A 16,710-nucleotide genomic window follows, 5' to 3' on the forward strand; every position below is an offset into this window, starting at 1 on the left:
ACTGACTGGTGGGCCCAGGGCCCCCCCCCCCGCCGGTCTGGTTGACTCGGTCAGCTGGGCTGACCGGTCCACCCCCCCCCCTCTCTGTCTATGACATGCAGGCCCCACCCGCAGAACGTTTTTGAAAAAAAAAAAGAAAAGGAAAATGAAATTTAAATAAATGTAAATAAAAATGAATAAAACTAATTAATTAATTAATTAATAAATTAATTAAGTAAATAATTAATCTAATTAATCCTGATTAATAATTAACCTAATGACTAATTAACCTAATTAACTTCTGTTAATCAAACGAAGCTAGGTTAATTAGTTAGCAGAGTATGACGAACGGGACCCACTTGTCAGGGTTGACTCAGTCAACCCCTGTTGACTGCTGACGTCAGCATGACATCATGCTGACGTCATAAATACATTTTTCGAATTAATTAAATAAATAATTAAATTCCAAAATTGTTAAAATCTTTTAAAAATCATATCTTTTAATCCGTAACTCGGATTAAAATATTTTCAACATGAAAGTTGCTCAGAACGACGAGACGAACCCGGATACGCAGCCCGTTCGTCCACCACACACCCCTAACATATCAAACACGCAACTTTCCCCCTCTGGTTCATCTGTCCGAAAACGCGAAACACCGGGAATACTTTCCCGGATGTTTCCCCCCTTAACCAGTACCACCTCATACCGCGTTAGGGCACGCCTAGCATCGCTTCTTGACATGTCATGCATCGATATGCATCTGTTTACTTGGTATTCATTGTTTCTTCCCCCTCTTCTCTCCGGTAGACTACGAGACCGACGCTGCTGCTGCCCAGTTCGACTACGGAGTTGACGACCCCTCTCTCTTGCCAGAGCAACCAGGCAAGCCCCCCCCCCCTTTGATCACCAGATATCGCCTATTCTCCTCTATACTGCTTGCATTAGAGTAGTGTAGCATGTTACTGCTTTCATTAATCCTATTCTGGTGCATAGCCTAACATTGTCGCTACATCTGTTGATACCTTACCTGCAATCCTAAATACTTAGTATAGGATGCTAGTTTATCATTGTTGGCCCTACCTTCGTGTCAGTCTGCCTTGCTATAATATTGGGCCGTGATCACTCGGGAGGTGATCACGGGTATATACTATACATACATACATACTATACAGATGGTGACTAAAGTCGGGTCAGCTCGAAGAGTACCCGCGAGTGATTCACGGATTGGGGGCTGAAAGGACCTTTGTCCCGACGGCCCTCTGTGTGGATCTTTGTGGCGGAGCGACAGGACAGGTTGAGACCGCCTAGGAGAGAGGTGGGCCTGGCCCTGTTCGGCGTTCGCAGACACTTAACACGCTTAACGAGATCTTGGTATTTGATCTGAGTCTGGCTACGAGCCTATACGCACTAACCATCTACGTGGGAGTAGTTATGGGTATCCCGACGTCGTGGTATCAGCCGAAGCACTTCAGACGTCAGCGACGGAGCGGCGCGCGCCGGGTTGGACTGCGTTAACGCAACTTCCTTTGTAATGGAGGTTGCTAGGTCTGCTCACCGGCCGCGTACGCAACGTGCAGGTGTGCTCAGGGCGATGGGCCCAGACCCCTGCGCACTTAGGTTTAGACCGGCGTGCTGGCCTCTCTGTTGAGCCTAGGTGGGGCTGCGACGTGTTGATCTTCCGAGGCCGGGCATGACCCAGGAAAGTGTGTCCGGCCAAATGGGATCGAGCGTGTTGGGCTATGTGGTGCACCCCTGCAGGGAAGTTAATCTATTCGAATAGCCGTGATCTTCGGTAACAGGACGACTTGGAGTTGTACCTTGACCTTATGACAACTAGAACCGGATACTTAATAAAACACACCCTTCCAAGTTCCACAGACAACCCGGTGATCGCTTTTCCGCAGGGCGACGAGGAGAGGATCGCCGGGTAGGATTATGCTATGCGATGCTACTGGAGATGCTGCTTGGAGATGCTACTTGGAGATGCTACTTGGAGGACTTCAATCTACTCTCTTATGCTTGATGCAAGACGAAGGTGACCAGAAGCGTAGTCTTCGACAGGACTAGCTATCCCCCTCTTATTCTGGCATTCTGCAGTTCAGTCCACTGATATGGCCTCCTTACACATATACCCATGCATATGTAGTGTAGTTCCTTGCTTGCGAGTACTTTGGATGAGTACTCACGGTTGCTTTCTCCCCCCTTTTTCTCCCCTTTCCTTCTTCCTGGTTGTCGCAACCAGATGCTGGAGTCCAGGAGCCAGACGCCACCGTCGACGACGACCCCTACTACACCGGAGGTGCCTACTACTACGTGCTGCCCGCTGACGACGACCTGGAGTAGTTAGGAGGATCCCAGGCAGGAGGCCTGCGCCTCTTTCGATCTGTATCCCAGTTTGTGCTAGCCTTCTTAAGGCAAACTTGTTTAACTTATGTCTGTACTCAGATATTGTTGCTTCCGCTGACTCGTCTATGATCGAGCACTTGTATTCGAGCCCTCGAGGCCCCTGGCTTGTATTATGATGCTTGTATGACTTATTTTATTGTAGAGTTGTGTTGTGATATCTTCCCGTGAGTCCCTGATCTTGATCGTACACATTTGCGTGCATGATTAGTGTACGATTGAATCGGGGGCGTCACAATTGGTATCCGTAAAAGATTAAACACAATCAAACCTAGGTGTCATACCTGACTTCTTACCTTTGTCGAGGTCCCAATCTTCAGAGTTGCGTTTAATTCTTTCCAATAAATCCCATTTGAATTCAATAGTCTTCATCATAAAAGAGCCAGCACAAGAAGTATCAAGCATAGTGTGATTGCTATCTGAAAGCCGAGCATAAATTTTTTGAATAATCATTTCTCTTGAGAGCTCATGATTGGGGCATGAATATAACATTGATTTAAGCCTCCCCCAAGCTTGAGCGATGCTTTCTCTTCGCGAGGCCAAAAATTATATATATAATTGCGATCACGATGAACAAGATGCATAGGATAAAACTTCCGATGAAATTCCAATTTCAATCGTTTGTAGTTCCATGACCCCGTATCATCACATAGCCTATACCATGTCGATGCATCTCCCTTCAAAGATAAAGGGAAGACCTTCTTCTTAACAACATCTCCAGGTACACCTGCAAGCTTAAATAATCCACAAACTTCATCCACATATATTAGATGCTCATCAGGATGCTTTGTTCCATCTCCTACAAAAGGATTAGCTAGCAGTTTTTCTATCATACCCGATGGAATTTCAAAGCAGACATTTTCATTTTCATTTGGTTCAGTAGGTTGAGGAGCAACTCTTTGCTCTACTGGTCGGGGTGAAGATACCCCGAACAAGCCCCTTAGAGGATTACTTTCCATAGTAACAAGTGACAGTAAATTTCATCACACTATATAAATTTTTCCTTACCAAATTCCACCTACCAAAGGCGCTTCACTCCCCGGCAACGGCGCTAGAAAAGAGTCTTGATGACCCACAAGTATAGGGGACCTATCGTAGTCCTTTCGATAAGTAAGAGTGTCGAACCCAACGAGGAGCAGAAGGAAATGATAAGTGGTTTCCAACAAGGTATTCTCTGCAAGTACTAAAACAAGTGGGTAACAGATAGTTTTGTGATAGGATAATTTGTAACGAGAACAAGTAACAAACGTAAATAAAGTGCAGCAAGGTGGCCCAATCCTTTTTTAGCAAAGGACAAGCCTGGACAAACTCTTATATAGAGAAAAGCGCTCCAGAGGACACATGGGAATATCGTCAAGCTAGTTTTCATCACGTTCGTATGATTCGCGTTCGGTACTTTGATAATTTGGTATGTGGGTGGACCGGTACTTGGGTGCTGCCCTTACTTGGACAAGCATTCCACTTATGATTAACCTCTATTGCAAGCATCCGCAACTACAACAAAAGTATTAAGGTAAACCTAACCATAGCATGAAACATATGGATCCAAATCAGCCCCTTACGAAGCAACGCATAAACTAGGGTTTAAGCTTCTGTCACTCTAGCAACCCATCATCTACTTATTACTTCCCAATGCCTTCCTCTAGGCCCAAATCATGGTGAAGTGTTATGTAGTCGATGTTCACATAACACCACTAAAGGAGAGACAACATACATCTCATCAAAATATCAAACAAACACCAAATTCACATGACTACTAATAGCAAGACTTCTCCCATGTCCTCAGGAACAAACGTAACTACTCACAAATCATATTCATGTTCATAATCAGAGGGGTATTAATATGCATATAGGATCTGAACATATGATCTTTCACCAAATAAACCAACTAGCATCAACTACGAGGAGTAATTAACACTACTAGCAACCTACTAGCACCAATCCCGGACTTGAAGACAAGAATTGGATACAAGAGATGAACTAGGGTTTTGAGAGGAGATGGTGCTGATGAAGATGTTGATGGAGATTGCCCTCTCCCGATGAGAGGAGCGTTGGTGATGACCATGGCGATGATTTCCCCCTCTCAGAGGGAAGTTTCCCCGGCAGAACAGCTCTGCCGGAGCCCTAGATTAGATCTGCCAAGGTTCCGCCTCGTGGTGGCGGAGTTTCGTCCGAGAAGATGGCTTATGATTTTTTTCCCATCGAAAGACTTCATATAGAAGAAGATGGCCACCAGAGGGCCACCAAGGAGCCCACGAGGCACGGGTGCGCCCAGGGGGGTAGGGCGCGCCCCCACCCTCGTGGGCAGGGTGTGGCCCCCTGGTGAACTTCTTGCGCTCAGTATTTTTTATATATTCTGAAAACATCTTCCGTGAAGTTTCAGGACTTTTGGAGCTGTGCAGAATAGGTCTCTAATATTTGCTTCTTTTCTAGCCCAGAATCCCAGCTGTCGGCATTCTCCCTCTTTATGTAAACCTTGTAAAATAAGAGAGAATAGGCATAAGTATTGTGACATAATGTGTAATAACAGCCCATAATGCAATAAATATCGATATAAAAGCATGATGCAAAATGGACGTATCAGGGCCCACGAGGGTGGAGGGTGCGCCCAGGGGGGTAGGCGCACCCCCTGCCTCGTGGCTTCCTCGTTGGTTGCTTGACGTCCACTCAAAATCCTCTGGATCACGTTTGTTCCAAAAATCACGCTCCCGAAGGTTTCATTCCGTTTGGACTCCGTTTGATATTCTTTTTCTGCGAAACACTGAAATAGGAAAAAACAGCAATTTGGGCTGGGCCTCCGGTTAATAGGTTAGTCCCAAAAATAATATAAAAGTGTATAAATAAGCCCATTAAACATGCAAAACAGAATATATAATAGCATGGAACAATAAAAAATTATAGATACGTTGGAGACATATCAAGCATCCCCAAGCTTAATTCCTGCTCGTCCTCGAGTAGGTAAATGATAAATACAGAATTTTTGATGTGGAATGCTTCCTAACATATTTCTCAATGTAATTTTCTTTATTGTGGCATGCATGTTCAGATCCGAAAGATTCAAGATAAAAGTTTAATATTGACATAAAAATAATAATACTTCAAGCATACTAACTAAGCAATCATGTCTTCTCAAAATAGCATGGCCAAAGAAAGTTATCCCTACAAAATCATATAGTCTGGCTATGCTCTATCTTCATCACACAAAATATTAAATCATGCACAACCCCGATGACAAGCGAAGCAATTGTTTCATACTTTTGATGTTCTCAAACCTTTTCAACTTTCACGCAATACATGAGCGTGAGCCATGGATATAACACTATAGGTGGAATAGAATGGTGATTGTGGAGAAGACAAAAATGGAGAAGATAGTCTCACATCAACTAGGCGTATCAACGGGCTATGGAGATGCCCATCAATAGATATCAATGTGAGTAAGTAGGGATTGCCATGCAACGGATGCACTAGAGCTATAAGTGTATGAAAGCTCAACAAAAGAAACTAAGTGGGTGTGCATCCAACTTGCTTGCTTACGAAGACCTAGGGCAATTTGAGGAAGCCCATCATTGGAATATACAAGCCAAGTTCTATAATGTAAAATTCCCACTAGTTTATGAAAGTGACAACATAGGAGACTCTCTATCATGAATATCATGGTGCTACTTTGAAGCACAAGTGTGGAAAAAGGATAGTAACATTGTCCCTTCTCTCTTTTTCTTTCATTTTTTATTTGGGCCTTCTTTCTTTGTTTTTTCTTTTGGCCTCTTTTTTTTATTATTTTTCGTCCGGAGCCTCATCCCGACTTGTGGGGGAATCATAGTCTCCATCATCCTTTCCTCACCGGGACAATGCTCTAATAATGATGATCATCACACTTCTTTTTTACTTATAACTCAAAAATTACAACTCAATACTTAGAACAAAATATGACTCTATGTGAATGCCTCCGATGGTGTACCAGGATATGCAATGAATCAAGAGTGACATGTATGAAAAAATAATGAACGGTAGCTTTGCCACAAATACGATGTCAACTACATGATCATGCATAGCAATATGACAATGATGAAGCATGTCATAACAAACGGAACGGTGGAAAGTTGCATGGAAATATATCTCAGAATGGCTATGGAAATGTCATAATAGGTAGGTATGGTGGTTGTTTTGAGGAAGGTATATGGTGGGTGTATGATACCGGCGAAAAGTGCGCGGTAATAGAGAGGCTAGCAAATGTGGAAGGGTGAGAGTGCGTATAATCCATGGACTCAACATTAGTCATAAAGAACTCACATACTTATCGCAAAAATCTATTAGTTATTGAAACAAAGTACTACGCGCATGCTCCTAGGGGGATAGATTGGTAGGAAAAGGCCATCGCTCGTCCCCGACCGCCACTCATAAGGAAGACAATCAATAAATAAATCATGCTTCGACTTCATCACATAATGGTTCACCATACGTGCGTGCTACGGGAATCAAAAACTTCAACACAAGTATTTCTCAAATTCACAACTACTCAACTAGCATGACTCTAATATCACCATCTCCATATCTCAAAACAATTATCAAGTATCAAACTTCTCATAGCATTCAATGCACTTATATGAAAGTTTTTATTATGCCTAAAATAAAATTATCATGCTGTTCTAAAGGACTCTCAAAATAATATAAGTGAAGCATGAGAGATCAATTATTTCTATAAAATAAAACCACCACCGTGCTCTAAAAGATATAAGTGAAGCACTAGAGCAAAAACTATATAGCTCAAAAGATATAAGTGAAGCACATAGAGTATTCTAATAAATTCCGATTCATGTGTGTCTCTATCAAAAGGTGTGTACAGTAAGGATGATTGTCGTAAACTAAAAAGCAAAGACTCAAATCATACAAGACGCTCCAAGCAAAACACATATCATGTGGTGAATAAAAATATAGCTCCAAGTAAAGTTACCGATGAACGAAGACAAAAGAGGGGATGCCTTCCGGGGCATGCCCAAGCTTAGGCTTTTTGGTGTCCTTGGATTTTACCTTGATGTGCCTTGGGCATCCCCAAGCTTAGGCTCTTTCCACTCCTTGTTCCATAATCCATCAAATCTTTACCCAAAACTTGGAAACTTCACAACACAAAACTTAACAGGAAATCTCGTGAGCTCCGTTAGCGAAAGAAAACAAAACACCACTTCAAGGTACTGTAATGAACTCATTATTTATTTATATTGATGTTAAACCTACTGTATTACAACTTTTCTATGGTTTATAAACTCCATTACTAGCCATAGATTTATCAAAATAAGCAAACAACACACGAAAAACAGAATCTGTCAAAAACAGAACAGTCTGTAGTAATCTGTATCAAACGCATACTTCTGGAACCCCAAAAATTCTAAAATAAATTTAAGGACGTGAGGAATTTATCTATTAATCATCTGCAAAAATAATTAACTAAATAGCACTCCGAAATAAAAAATGGCAGTAATTCTCGCGAGCGCTAAAGTTTCTGCTTTTTACAGCAAGATCAAAAAGACTTTCCCCAAGTCTTCCCAATGGTTCTACTTGGCACAAACACTAATTAAACACAAAAAACACAAAAAAACAGAGGCTAGATAAATTATTTATTACTAAACAGGAACAAAAATCAAGGAATAAAAATAAAATTGAGTTGCCTCCCAACAAGCGCTATCGTTTAACGCCCCTAGCTAGGCATAAAAGCGAGGATAGATCTAGGTATTGCCATCTTTGGTAGGCAATTCTTCAATAAGACACCTATAACTCCTAGAAGTTTCTTTATTTTTATTAATTATCAAACTCCTAGGAACGAAATTGAGAAAATCATTTGTAGCAAAAAGTTCCTTAAGGATAGTGAGAAAGTTGGGGTGAACACTTATGGATTTGAGGTCCGCATTTCCCTTACTAGAAGTTTCTCCCTTATTTTTAGGAACATACATAAATTTGGCAATCTTAGCATTATAAGGAGTGTTTTTCACGGAAGAAAAGGCAGACCCTAGGTTGGTAATAATATCCTCAATTTTATCAATTCTAGTGGAATCTTGATCTATCTTTTTATTAACCATAGGTCCCTTTTCTTTAAAAAATTTAAGAGCAACTCCTACCTTAGATCCGTATTGGGTAATTTGGTATGGATCTTTCTATCCAAATTTTCAATTAACTCTACAGTGGCAATTTTATTTTCAATAACTTCAAGCCGTTGCATCACATGTTCCAAAGTTAAAATAGTTCCATTAACCAAAAGAGGTGATGGGCCAAACAAATCTATCATAGCATTATAAGAATCAAAAGTATGGCTACCCAAGAAATTTCCTTCGGTAATGGTATCAAGAATATATCTATTCCAAGGAGTGATGCCTACATAAAAATTGCGAAGAAGAAAGGAAGTAGATTGCTTCCTAGTAGATCTATTTTGCGCATTGCAAATTCTGTACCAAGCATCTTTTAGATTTTCTCCCTCCCTTTGTTTAAAATTAAGAACTTCATTTTTGGGAGATAAAGGAGCGGATAAAGGACTAGCCATAACGACGAAGCAAGCGAAAAAGAGGGCGAATAAAACAGCAAGGGTGAAGTGGGGGAGAGGAAAACGAGAGGCAAATGGCAAATAATGTAATGCGAATGATAAGAGTTGTGATGGGTACTTGGTATGTCTTGACTTGGCGTAGATCTCCCCGACAATGGCACCAGAAATCCTTCCTGCTACCTCTTGAGCATGCGTTGGTTTTCCCTTGAAGAGGAAAGGGTGGTGCAGCAAAGCAGCGTAAGTATTTCCCTTAGTTTATGAGAACCAAGGTATCAATCCAGTAGGAGACCACGCGCGAGTCACCTCGTACCTACACAAACAAATAAGAACCTCGCAACCAACGCGATAAAGGGGTTGTCAATCCCTTCACTGCCTCTTGCAAGAGTGAAATCTGATAGAGATAATAATAATAAGATAAATATTTTTGGTATTTTATGATATAAATTGAAAGTAAAGATTGCAAAATAAAATAGATTGGAAACGTTTATGATGGAAAATAGACCCGGGGGGCATAGTTTTCACTAGTGGCTTCTCTCAAGATAGCATAAGTATTACGGTGGGTGAACAAATTACTGTCGAGCAATTGATAGAATTGAGCATAGTTATGAGAATATCTAGGTATGATCATGTATATAGGCATCACGTCCGTGGCAAGTAGACCGACTCCTGCCTGCATCTACTACTATTACTCCACACATCGACCGCTATCCAGCATGCATCTAGAGTATTAAGTTCATAAGAACGGAGTAATTATTTAAGCAAGATAACATGATGTAGAGGGATAAACTCATGCAATATGATACAAACCCCATCTTTTTATCCTCGATGGCAACAATACAATACGTGTCGTTTCCACTACTGTCACTGGGATCGAGCACTGCAAGATTGAACCCAAAGCTAAGCACTTCTCCCATTGCAAGAAAGATCAATCTAGTAGGCCAAACCAAACTGATAATTCGAAGAGACTTGCAAAGATAACCAATCATACATAAAAGAATTCAGAGAAGATGCAATTATTGTTCATATATAATCTTGATCATAAACCCACAATTCATTGGATCTCGACAAACACACCACAAAAGAAGATTACATCGAATAGATCTCCAAGAGAATCAAGGAGAACTTTGTGTTGAGATCCAAAGAGAGAGAAGAAAGCCATCTAGCTAATAACTATGGACCCGAAGGTCTGAGGTAAACTACTCACACATCATCGAAGGGGCTATGGTGTTGATGTAGAAGCCCTCCGTGATCAATGCCCCCTCCGGCGGAGCGCCGGAAAAAGCCCCAATATGGGATCTCACTGGTACAGAAGGTTGCGGCGGTGGAATTAGGTTTTCGTGGTGCTATCTGATGTTTTCAGGGTACGTAGGTATATATAGGAGGAAGAAGTAGGTCGGTGGAGCCACGAGGGTGGAGGGCGCGCCCCCTTGCCTTGTGGCTTCCTCGTTGGTTGCTTGACATCCACTCCAAGTCCTCTGGATCACGTTTGTTCCAAAAATCACGCTCCCGAAGGTTTCATTCCGTTTGGACTCCATTTGATATTCTCTTTCTGCGAAACATTAAAATAGGCAAAAAAAACAGCAATTTGGGCTAGGCCTCCGGTTAATAGGTTAGTCCCAAAAATAATGTAGAAGTGTACAAATAAGCCCATTAAACATCCAAAACAGAATATATAATAGCATGGAACAATCAAAAATTATAGATACGTTGGAGACGTATCACTCTACAGGTGTCTCCGATGGTGTTTGTTGAGTTGGCATAGATCGAGATTAGGATTTGTCACTCCGATTGTCCGAGAGGTATCTTTGGGCCCTCTCGGTAATGCACATCACTATAAGCCTTGCAAGCAATGTAACTAATGAGTTAGTTGTGGGATGATGCATTACAGAATGAGTAAAGAGACTTGCCGGTAACGAGATTGAACTAGGTATGATGATACCAACGATCGAATCTCGGGCAAGTAACATACCGATGACAAAGGGAGCAACGTATTTTGTTATGCGGTTTGACCAATAAAGATCTTCGTAGAATATGTAGGAACCAATATGATCATCTAGGTTTCGCTATTGGTTATTGACCGGAGACGAGTCTCGGTCATGTCTACATAGTTCTCGAACCCGTAGGGTCCGCACGCTTAACGTTCGATGACGATCGGTATTATGAGTTTATGTGTTTTGATGTACCGAAGGTAGTTCAGAGTCCTGGATGTGATCACGGACATGATGAGGAGTCTCGAAATGGTCGACATGAAGATTGATATATTGGAAGGTTATGTTCGGACACCGGAATGGTTTCGGATGAGTTCGGGCATATACTGGAGTACCGGGGGGTTACCGGAACCCCCCGGGGGCTAAATGGGCCTACATGGGCTTTAGTGGGAGAGAGAGGAGGCGGCCAAGAGGTGGGGGCGCACCCCCCAAGCCCTATCCGAATTGGGAAGGGGGTCGGCCCCCCTTTCCTTCCTCTCCTCTTCCCCTTCCTTTCCCCTTCTATTAGGACTAGAAAGGGGGGAAACCTACTCCTAGTAGGAGTAGGAATTCCCCCTTGGGGCGCACCATGAAGGGTCGGCCGACCCCCTCCTCCCCTCCTTTATATACGAGGAGGGGGGCACCCCATAGACACACAAGTTGACAATTGTTTTAGCCGTGTGCGGTTCCCCCCTCCATAGATACACACCTCAGTCATATCGTCGTAGTGCTTAGGCGAAGCCCTGCGCCGGTAACTTCATCATCATTGTCAACACGCCGTCCTGCTGACGAAACTCTCCCTCGGCCTCAACTGGATCAAGAGTACGAGGGACGTCACCGAGCTGAACGTGTGCAGATCGCGAAGGTGTCGTCCGTTCGATACTTGATCGGTTGGATCACGAAGACGTTGGACTACATCAACCGCGTTTCTTAACGCTTCTGCTTTCGGTCTACGAGGGTACGTAGACATACTCTCCCCTCTCGTTGCTATGCATCCCTAGATGGATCTTGCGTGATCGTAGGAAATTTTTGAAATACTGCGTTCCCCAACACATTGGAGGCGGTTTCGATACATGGGCCGACAGCAGTTCCACATTCCGCCTCAAAGCCAGCGGCGCTAATATTCACGACCTGCACTGCTCGCGCAGAGCAGTTGGTTCCTTCATGGAGAAACTGCCTCGACTACTTTTGGAAATGCAAGCGGTTTGTCCTTGATAACCGCATGCGATGATTTATTGCCGGAGGCGGTTACTAACCGCATGCAGTATTCTACGATGTGGATGAGGATTGTCTAGAAAGATTGCCTGAATATAATAAGATCATTTATATAATTTCCTGCTTTAGCCACCCCAAATTCTTTGATCTAGCAGACAACAGTCAAGCATAGAACATCACATATATCTCAAGCATCATATCTCATCACATCATACAACATAAAACTCATTGAAAAAACACATAAATCTCGTTGACAAAGAGCAAGTACCATGTCTGTAATAACACAGGTATATGACATGAGACCTGAAGATCAAAACTATCGAATGTACATACAATAATTTTAATGCAGTAAGAATGAAAGAATCTAGGATGAGTGATTACAATTCACCTGTAACGAAAATTCATCACGATTCAGGCTGCATTGTGGCAAAACTCTCCTTCTTCTTTCTAGACATGTTCAAGTAAGAATTCAGCTACCATGGAACGTATTGCCTCTAGCTCTTTTTTTCTGCAGATTGTTTCCGCACATGTTTTGAAAATTATGTAATGATTGATATGATACTGCTAGCATCAACTGCGGGAATATCATCAACTAAGAAAATACTAAAAGTAAGTTCAAATTTAATGCCTCACTCCATATAGGCTTTCCTACTGAATTTTCTGCAGATTGATTTGTGGATGTTTGGAAAATTTTATAATGATTGATATGATACTGTTAGCACCAAACTGCGGGAATATCATCGACTAAACAAATACTAAAAGTAAGTTCAAATTTAATGCCTTGCTCCATATAGGCTTTTCTGCTGAAGCCTTACTCATCACGAGGTTCATGTTGTACACACCATGGAACCCACACAGAAGTGACCCATCTGGTTGTTGGTGGCACTGATAAATACTGTAGCGATGTGCGATGATATTATCGAATAAATAAAGTACAATGTTGCAAATTGCTTTGGTGCTGCAAGAGGATACTCACTTGAACATCATGGATGTGTATCAAATCATTTAAGGTTAACTTTGTTTTCGCTCCTTCATGAATATATAGCTGGAATGCTTTGAAAATGCGTAGAAGAAATGTGGTCTAATATCAATTTATTATTTAATTTAGATAAAACTGATGTGTACTCAAATATACTCCCTCCGTCCCATAATATAAGAATATTTTTCAAGTTAACATAGCTTGAAAAATGTTCTTATATTATGGGACGGAGGGAGTACATGTCAAGTAGCGCTTTTCGTGGTCCTAAACATCCGTATTTGACTGTGTATAAGACTCCATATACCATACTTTCCCTTCATCTGCAAATATAGCAATTAGAACCCAGTGAAACCTACAAAATATATACAACATATAGTTAATTGTAGTTTATCAAGATTCAAAAGAAAGAAATTATATAAATGAGAAGTAGACTTACCGTTTGTTGAAGGACTATGTGTGATAGTGTGTTTTAACTATGTGCGTGCGATAGGGGCTTTTAACTGTACATGATGGACCTAACCACACTAGTCGATGTTGTTGGTATCGCTCCATGTGAAGTTTCACCATCCATGTTAGGGCTGTTGTCGTTGGGGCGGCTGCCGCCATTGTCCTCGACCCAACCTTCTGCAAATGCTGGTGGACACGGAACCATGAGGGAGACATCTTGGTGCCCAAATAATAGAAAAAGCATCATCAGACAAATTACGAAGAATAGAAGATGTGGATTGTGGAGAGAGAGATGGAGCTACTCCCTCCGTTCCATATTACTCGTCGCTGATTTAGTACAACTTTGTACTCAATCAGCGACAAGTAATATAGAACGGAGGGAGTAGGAGGTAAAATGACACCTGTGGGTGGGCTGTGTGAACTATTTGGGTCCCTTTTGGGTTGAGCCCCTAATTGGGGAATAATATATTTAGTGACACCAGATGCAAAAAATAATAATCAAGCACCCTTCTGACACTCCATTTTTTCGACGATTTCCCCCAAGGTTCTCAACAAAGAGGCTCACCTCATATTTATTATGTATTCATCATACAAAGTTGTAAGTTACAACACACAGGGTCCACACTATACAACACCAGAAAGGACAACCATCGCGACACAACAGAAAAACACACCCATAGAAAATAAAAATTATAAACATGTCGCTAAGGCGGTCAATTGCTGAACCAAATCGTCGTCCACCATCCACCATCAGCATTACCGAAGTAGCTGCCGGCCAGAGGAGTACAAGAACACCGCATGCCAAACAGCCATGAGCACCATACTCTGAGGATACCATCGTTGCCAGACGAAGCAGCAGTCAACGATAACCATATGTATAAGAATTAAGATGATTTCCACACGCTCCTCAGAGCCTTTCATAGAAGAGGCTCCCATCTAAATATAAGACGTTTTTGCAGTTCAAACACAGAGGAAGTATATTACAAAATTGCTCCAGTAAGCATCCATCAGAGCTGTTCCATGAGTCCCTCCCGTTCTTCCTCTCATGCATGCACCGGTTTATTCTAGTACTAGCTTGGAACTTTGAGCAATACTGCTAATACATCGGTTGCTACTACTAAAATCTCGGCTCTAACACATGGAGAGGTCCTCACTTAAAAAACTTTGAATTAACTAGCTAAGCCTGCCGAATGGATCCCCTTCACATCACGCTGCAAGAATTGGCATTCTCGTCGTTGAACATGTCGCCGTAAGCCTCCCGCGGCGGCGAGAAGGCGCTCCTCTGCGTAGGCGGCGGGGGCGCTCCGTAGTAGTAGTCCTCGGCCGCAGAACGCTGATGCTGTCCGTATGGTGATGGCTGGGAATCGGGGTAGTAGTAGGGCTCGTACGCCGATGGCGCCGGCCGGCTGTAGTAGTTCGGAGGCGCGTACTCGTCTATGTAGCCGCCGTGCGACGGCCCTGGCCTCGCCATGGGCGTGGGCATCGGCATCGCCGCCGGCGTTGGCGCGGCGGCGTAGTAGGACGAGCTCGCCATCGGCCGCGCCACGTTGTAGCTCATGACGTGCACCGGCGGCTGCCGTGTCGCTGGCATGTACTGGTGGGGGCCCCCGTAGCCGTAGACGCCTCTGCTGCGGGCGTCGTCGTACTCCATCGTCACCCTGGCGTCCATCGGCTTATCATGATGATCATGCTGCTCCTGCTGCTGCTGCTGCTTGGCTTTCTCGTTCGCCTCGCTGGGTTGTTGTTGCGGCCCTGTCTCCGCCTTGGCCTCGTCGGGCCCTTTGTTTTCTTCGGCCGGCGGTGGGGTCTCTTCGGCGGTCTTCTCGGGCTCCGGCGCCGGAGGCTGGGCGGTGCTTGGCTCGGCAGCGGGCTTCTCGGCGGCCTCGTTAGGCTTGCTGGCATCATCTGCTTGGTTCTTGGTTTCTTGGCTTTGGCTCTCTGCAGGCGGAGGCGGCTCCTGCTGCTGCTTGGGCTCCTCCGGCCAAGGCTCCGCCAGCTTGCCGGACTTGCGCAGCCTCGCGACGAGGATCCCGGCGTCGATCTTTGGAGAGACTGTGACCGCCACCCTGTTTCTCCGGGCGTCGATGTCGCATCTGTACACGCCTGCAAGATCAAAGGAAACGGAACTTTTGTTCAGTAACTCAGCACAACCATGATTATTTTGGTTCTGGCGTCTTCTTTGCACATGTTAGTATAGCAAGTGTTTGCTTAGAGATGCACATGCAAATATCCTATCAAAGTTCCCAGCATGGAAATTTCTACAAAGGCATTTGAAACAACAGATGGTGATCCATCAAATCAGCGAGGCATACCATCAATATGTAGGAGCACCTTCTTCACCTTCTTTTTGCACCCTTCACAATGGATGGACACCCTGAGCACCACAACCTACATCAGAGCAAACCAAACCATCATCAGCACACTTCCATGCAAATATTGTCAACAAGACAACAGCAACTCACACATGACTTAAATAGTAATCCAACAAAAAAAATCTAGTGGTTGATCAGACACATGAACATGCTCATGACCAGAACGATCACTAGTGCAAGACTGCAATTACAGAAGGATCACAGCTAGTATGTTGAATGTAATCACCTGAAACTCTACAGGTTCCGTCGCCATGTCGAGCGACGAACGGAATGATTCGCAGTCGGGGGGAGGGGAAAGTGGGGGAGCCTTGTGGGGGAGGGCTGGGGAGATTTTATACCCGGCACCGGTTTAACAAGTGAAAGGTGTAGAAAGAACAAGCATGGAGAGTAGTGGGCGTTCCGTTGGGCATATGTATAAATTAGTTGGTTCGTGACTAGGGGGAGGTGGCTTTACATGTGGACAAAACACACCCTTTGAGAGGCTTCTCTCTTCTTTTCTGAAGAAACATTTGAGCAGGAGGAGGTAAAGTTGCTTGCAACTAAACCTATTGCCTATGGAGGAGGCGGTACTGGTGATGGCTCTTTCCTCTTCTTTTTGAGCTCATCATGAGCTGTATAGGTAAGATTTTGATGTAGGCCGGAGCTGCTTTTAGAGGAGGAATGGCCCTTGAATGTGTCTTTCTGGTGCTGAATCTTTTTCAGTTCACACATCAGCCGGTCAAATCGTCATGTCATAATAGGGTATTTCTGAATTCTCAAAGCCAAAATGATACGTTTAGTAGGAAGGTCACAAATTTTCTCACGGCATTCTGTTAGCT

The 16,710-nt window shown here is 43.4% G+C and overlaps 1 protein-coding gene across 1 annotated transcript; it reads right to left on the minus strand.

Annotated features, from left to right (window-relative positions):
• Positions 1-14,457: 14,457 nt before the first annotated feature.
• Positions 14,458-16,372, minus strand: LOC123063255 (heavy metal-associated isoprenylated plant protein 35). The gene is made up of 3 exons (XM_044486995.1): positions 16,119-16,372; positions 15,833-15,908; positions 14,458-15,623 (listed from the first exon to the last, which is right to left on the minus strand). The coding sequence occupies exons 1-3, from the start codon at positions 16,143-16,145 to the stop codon at positions 14,722-14,724; spliced, it is 1,005 nt and encodes a 334-aa protein (XP_044342930.1). The 5' UTR covers positions 16,146-16,372; the 3' UTR covers positions 14,458-14,721.
• Positions 16,373-16,710: the final 338 nt, after the last annotated feature.

The sequence above is a fragment of the Triticum aestivum genome, chromosome 3A, assembly GCF_018294505.1.
Source record: "Triticum aestivum cultivar Chinese Spring chromosome 3A, IWGSC CS RefSeq v2.1, whole genome shotgun sequence".
In the NCBI taxonomy this organism is placed as follows: domain Eukaryota; kingdom Viridiplantae; phylum Streptophyta; class Magnoliopsida; order Poales; family Poaceae; genus Triticum; species Triticum aestivum.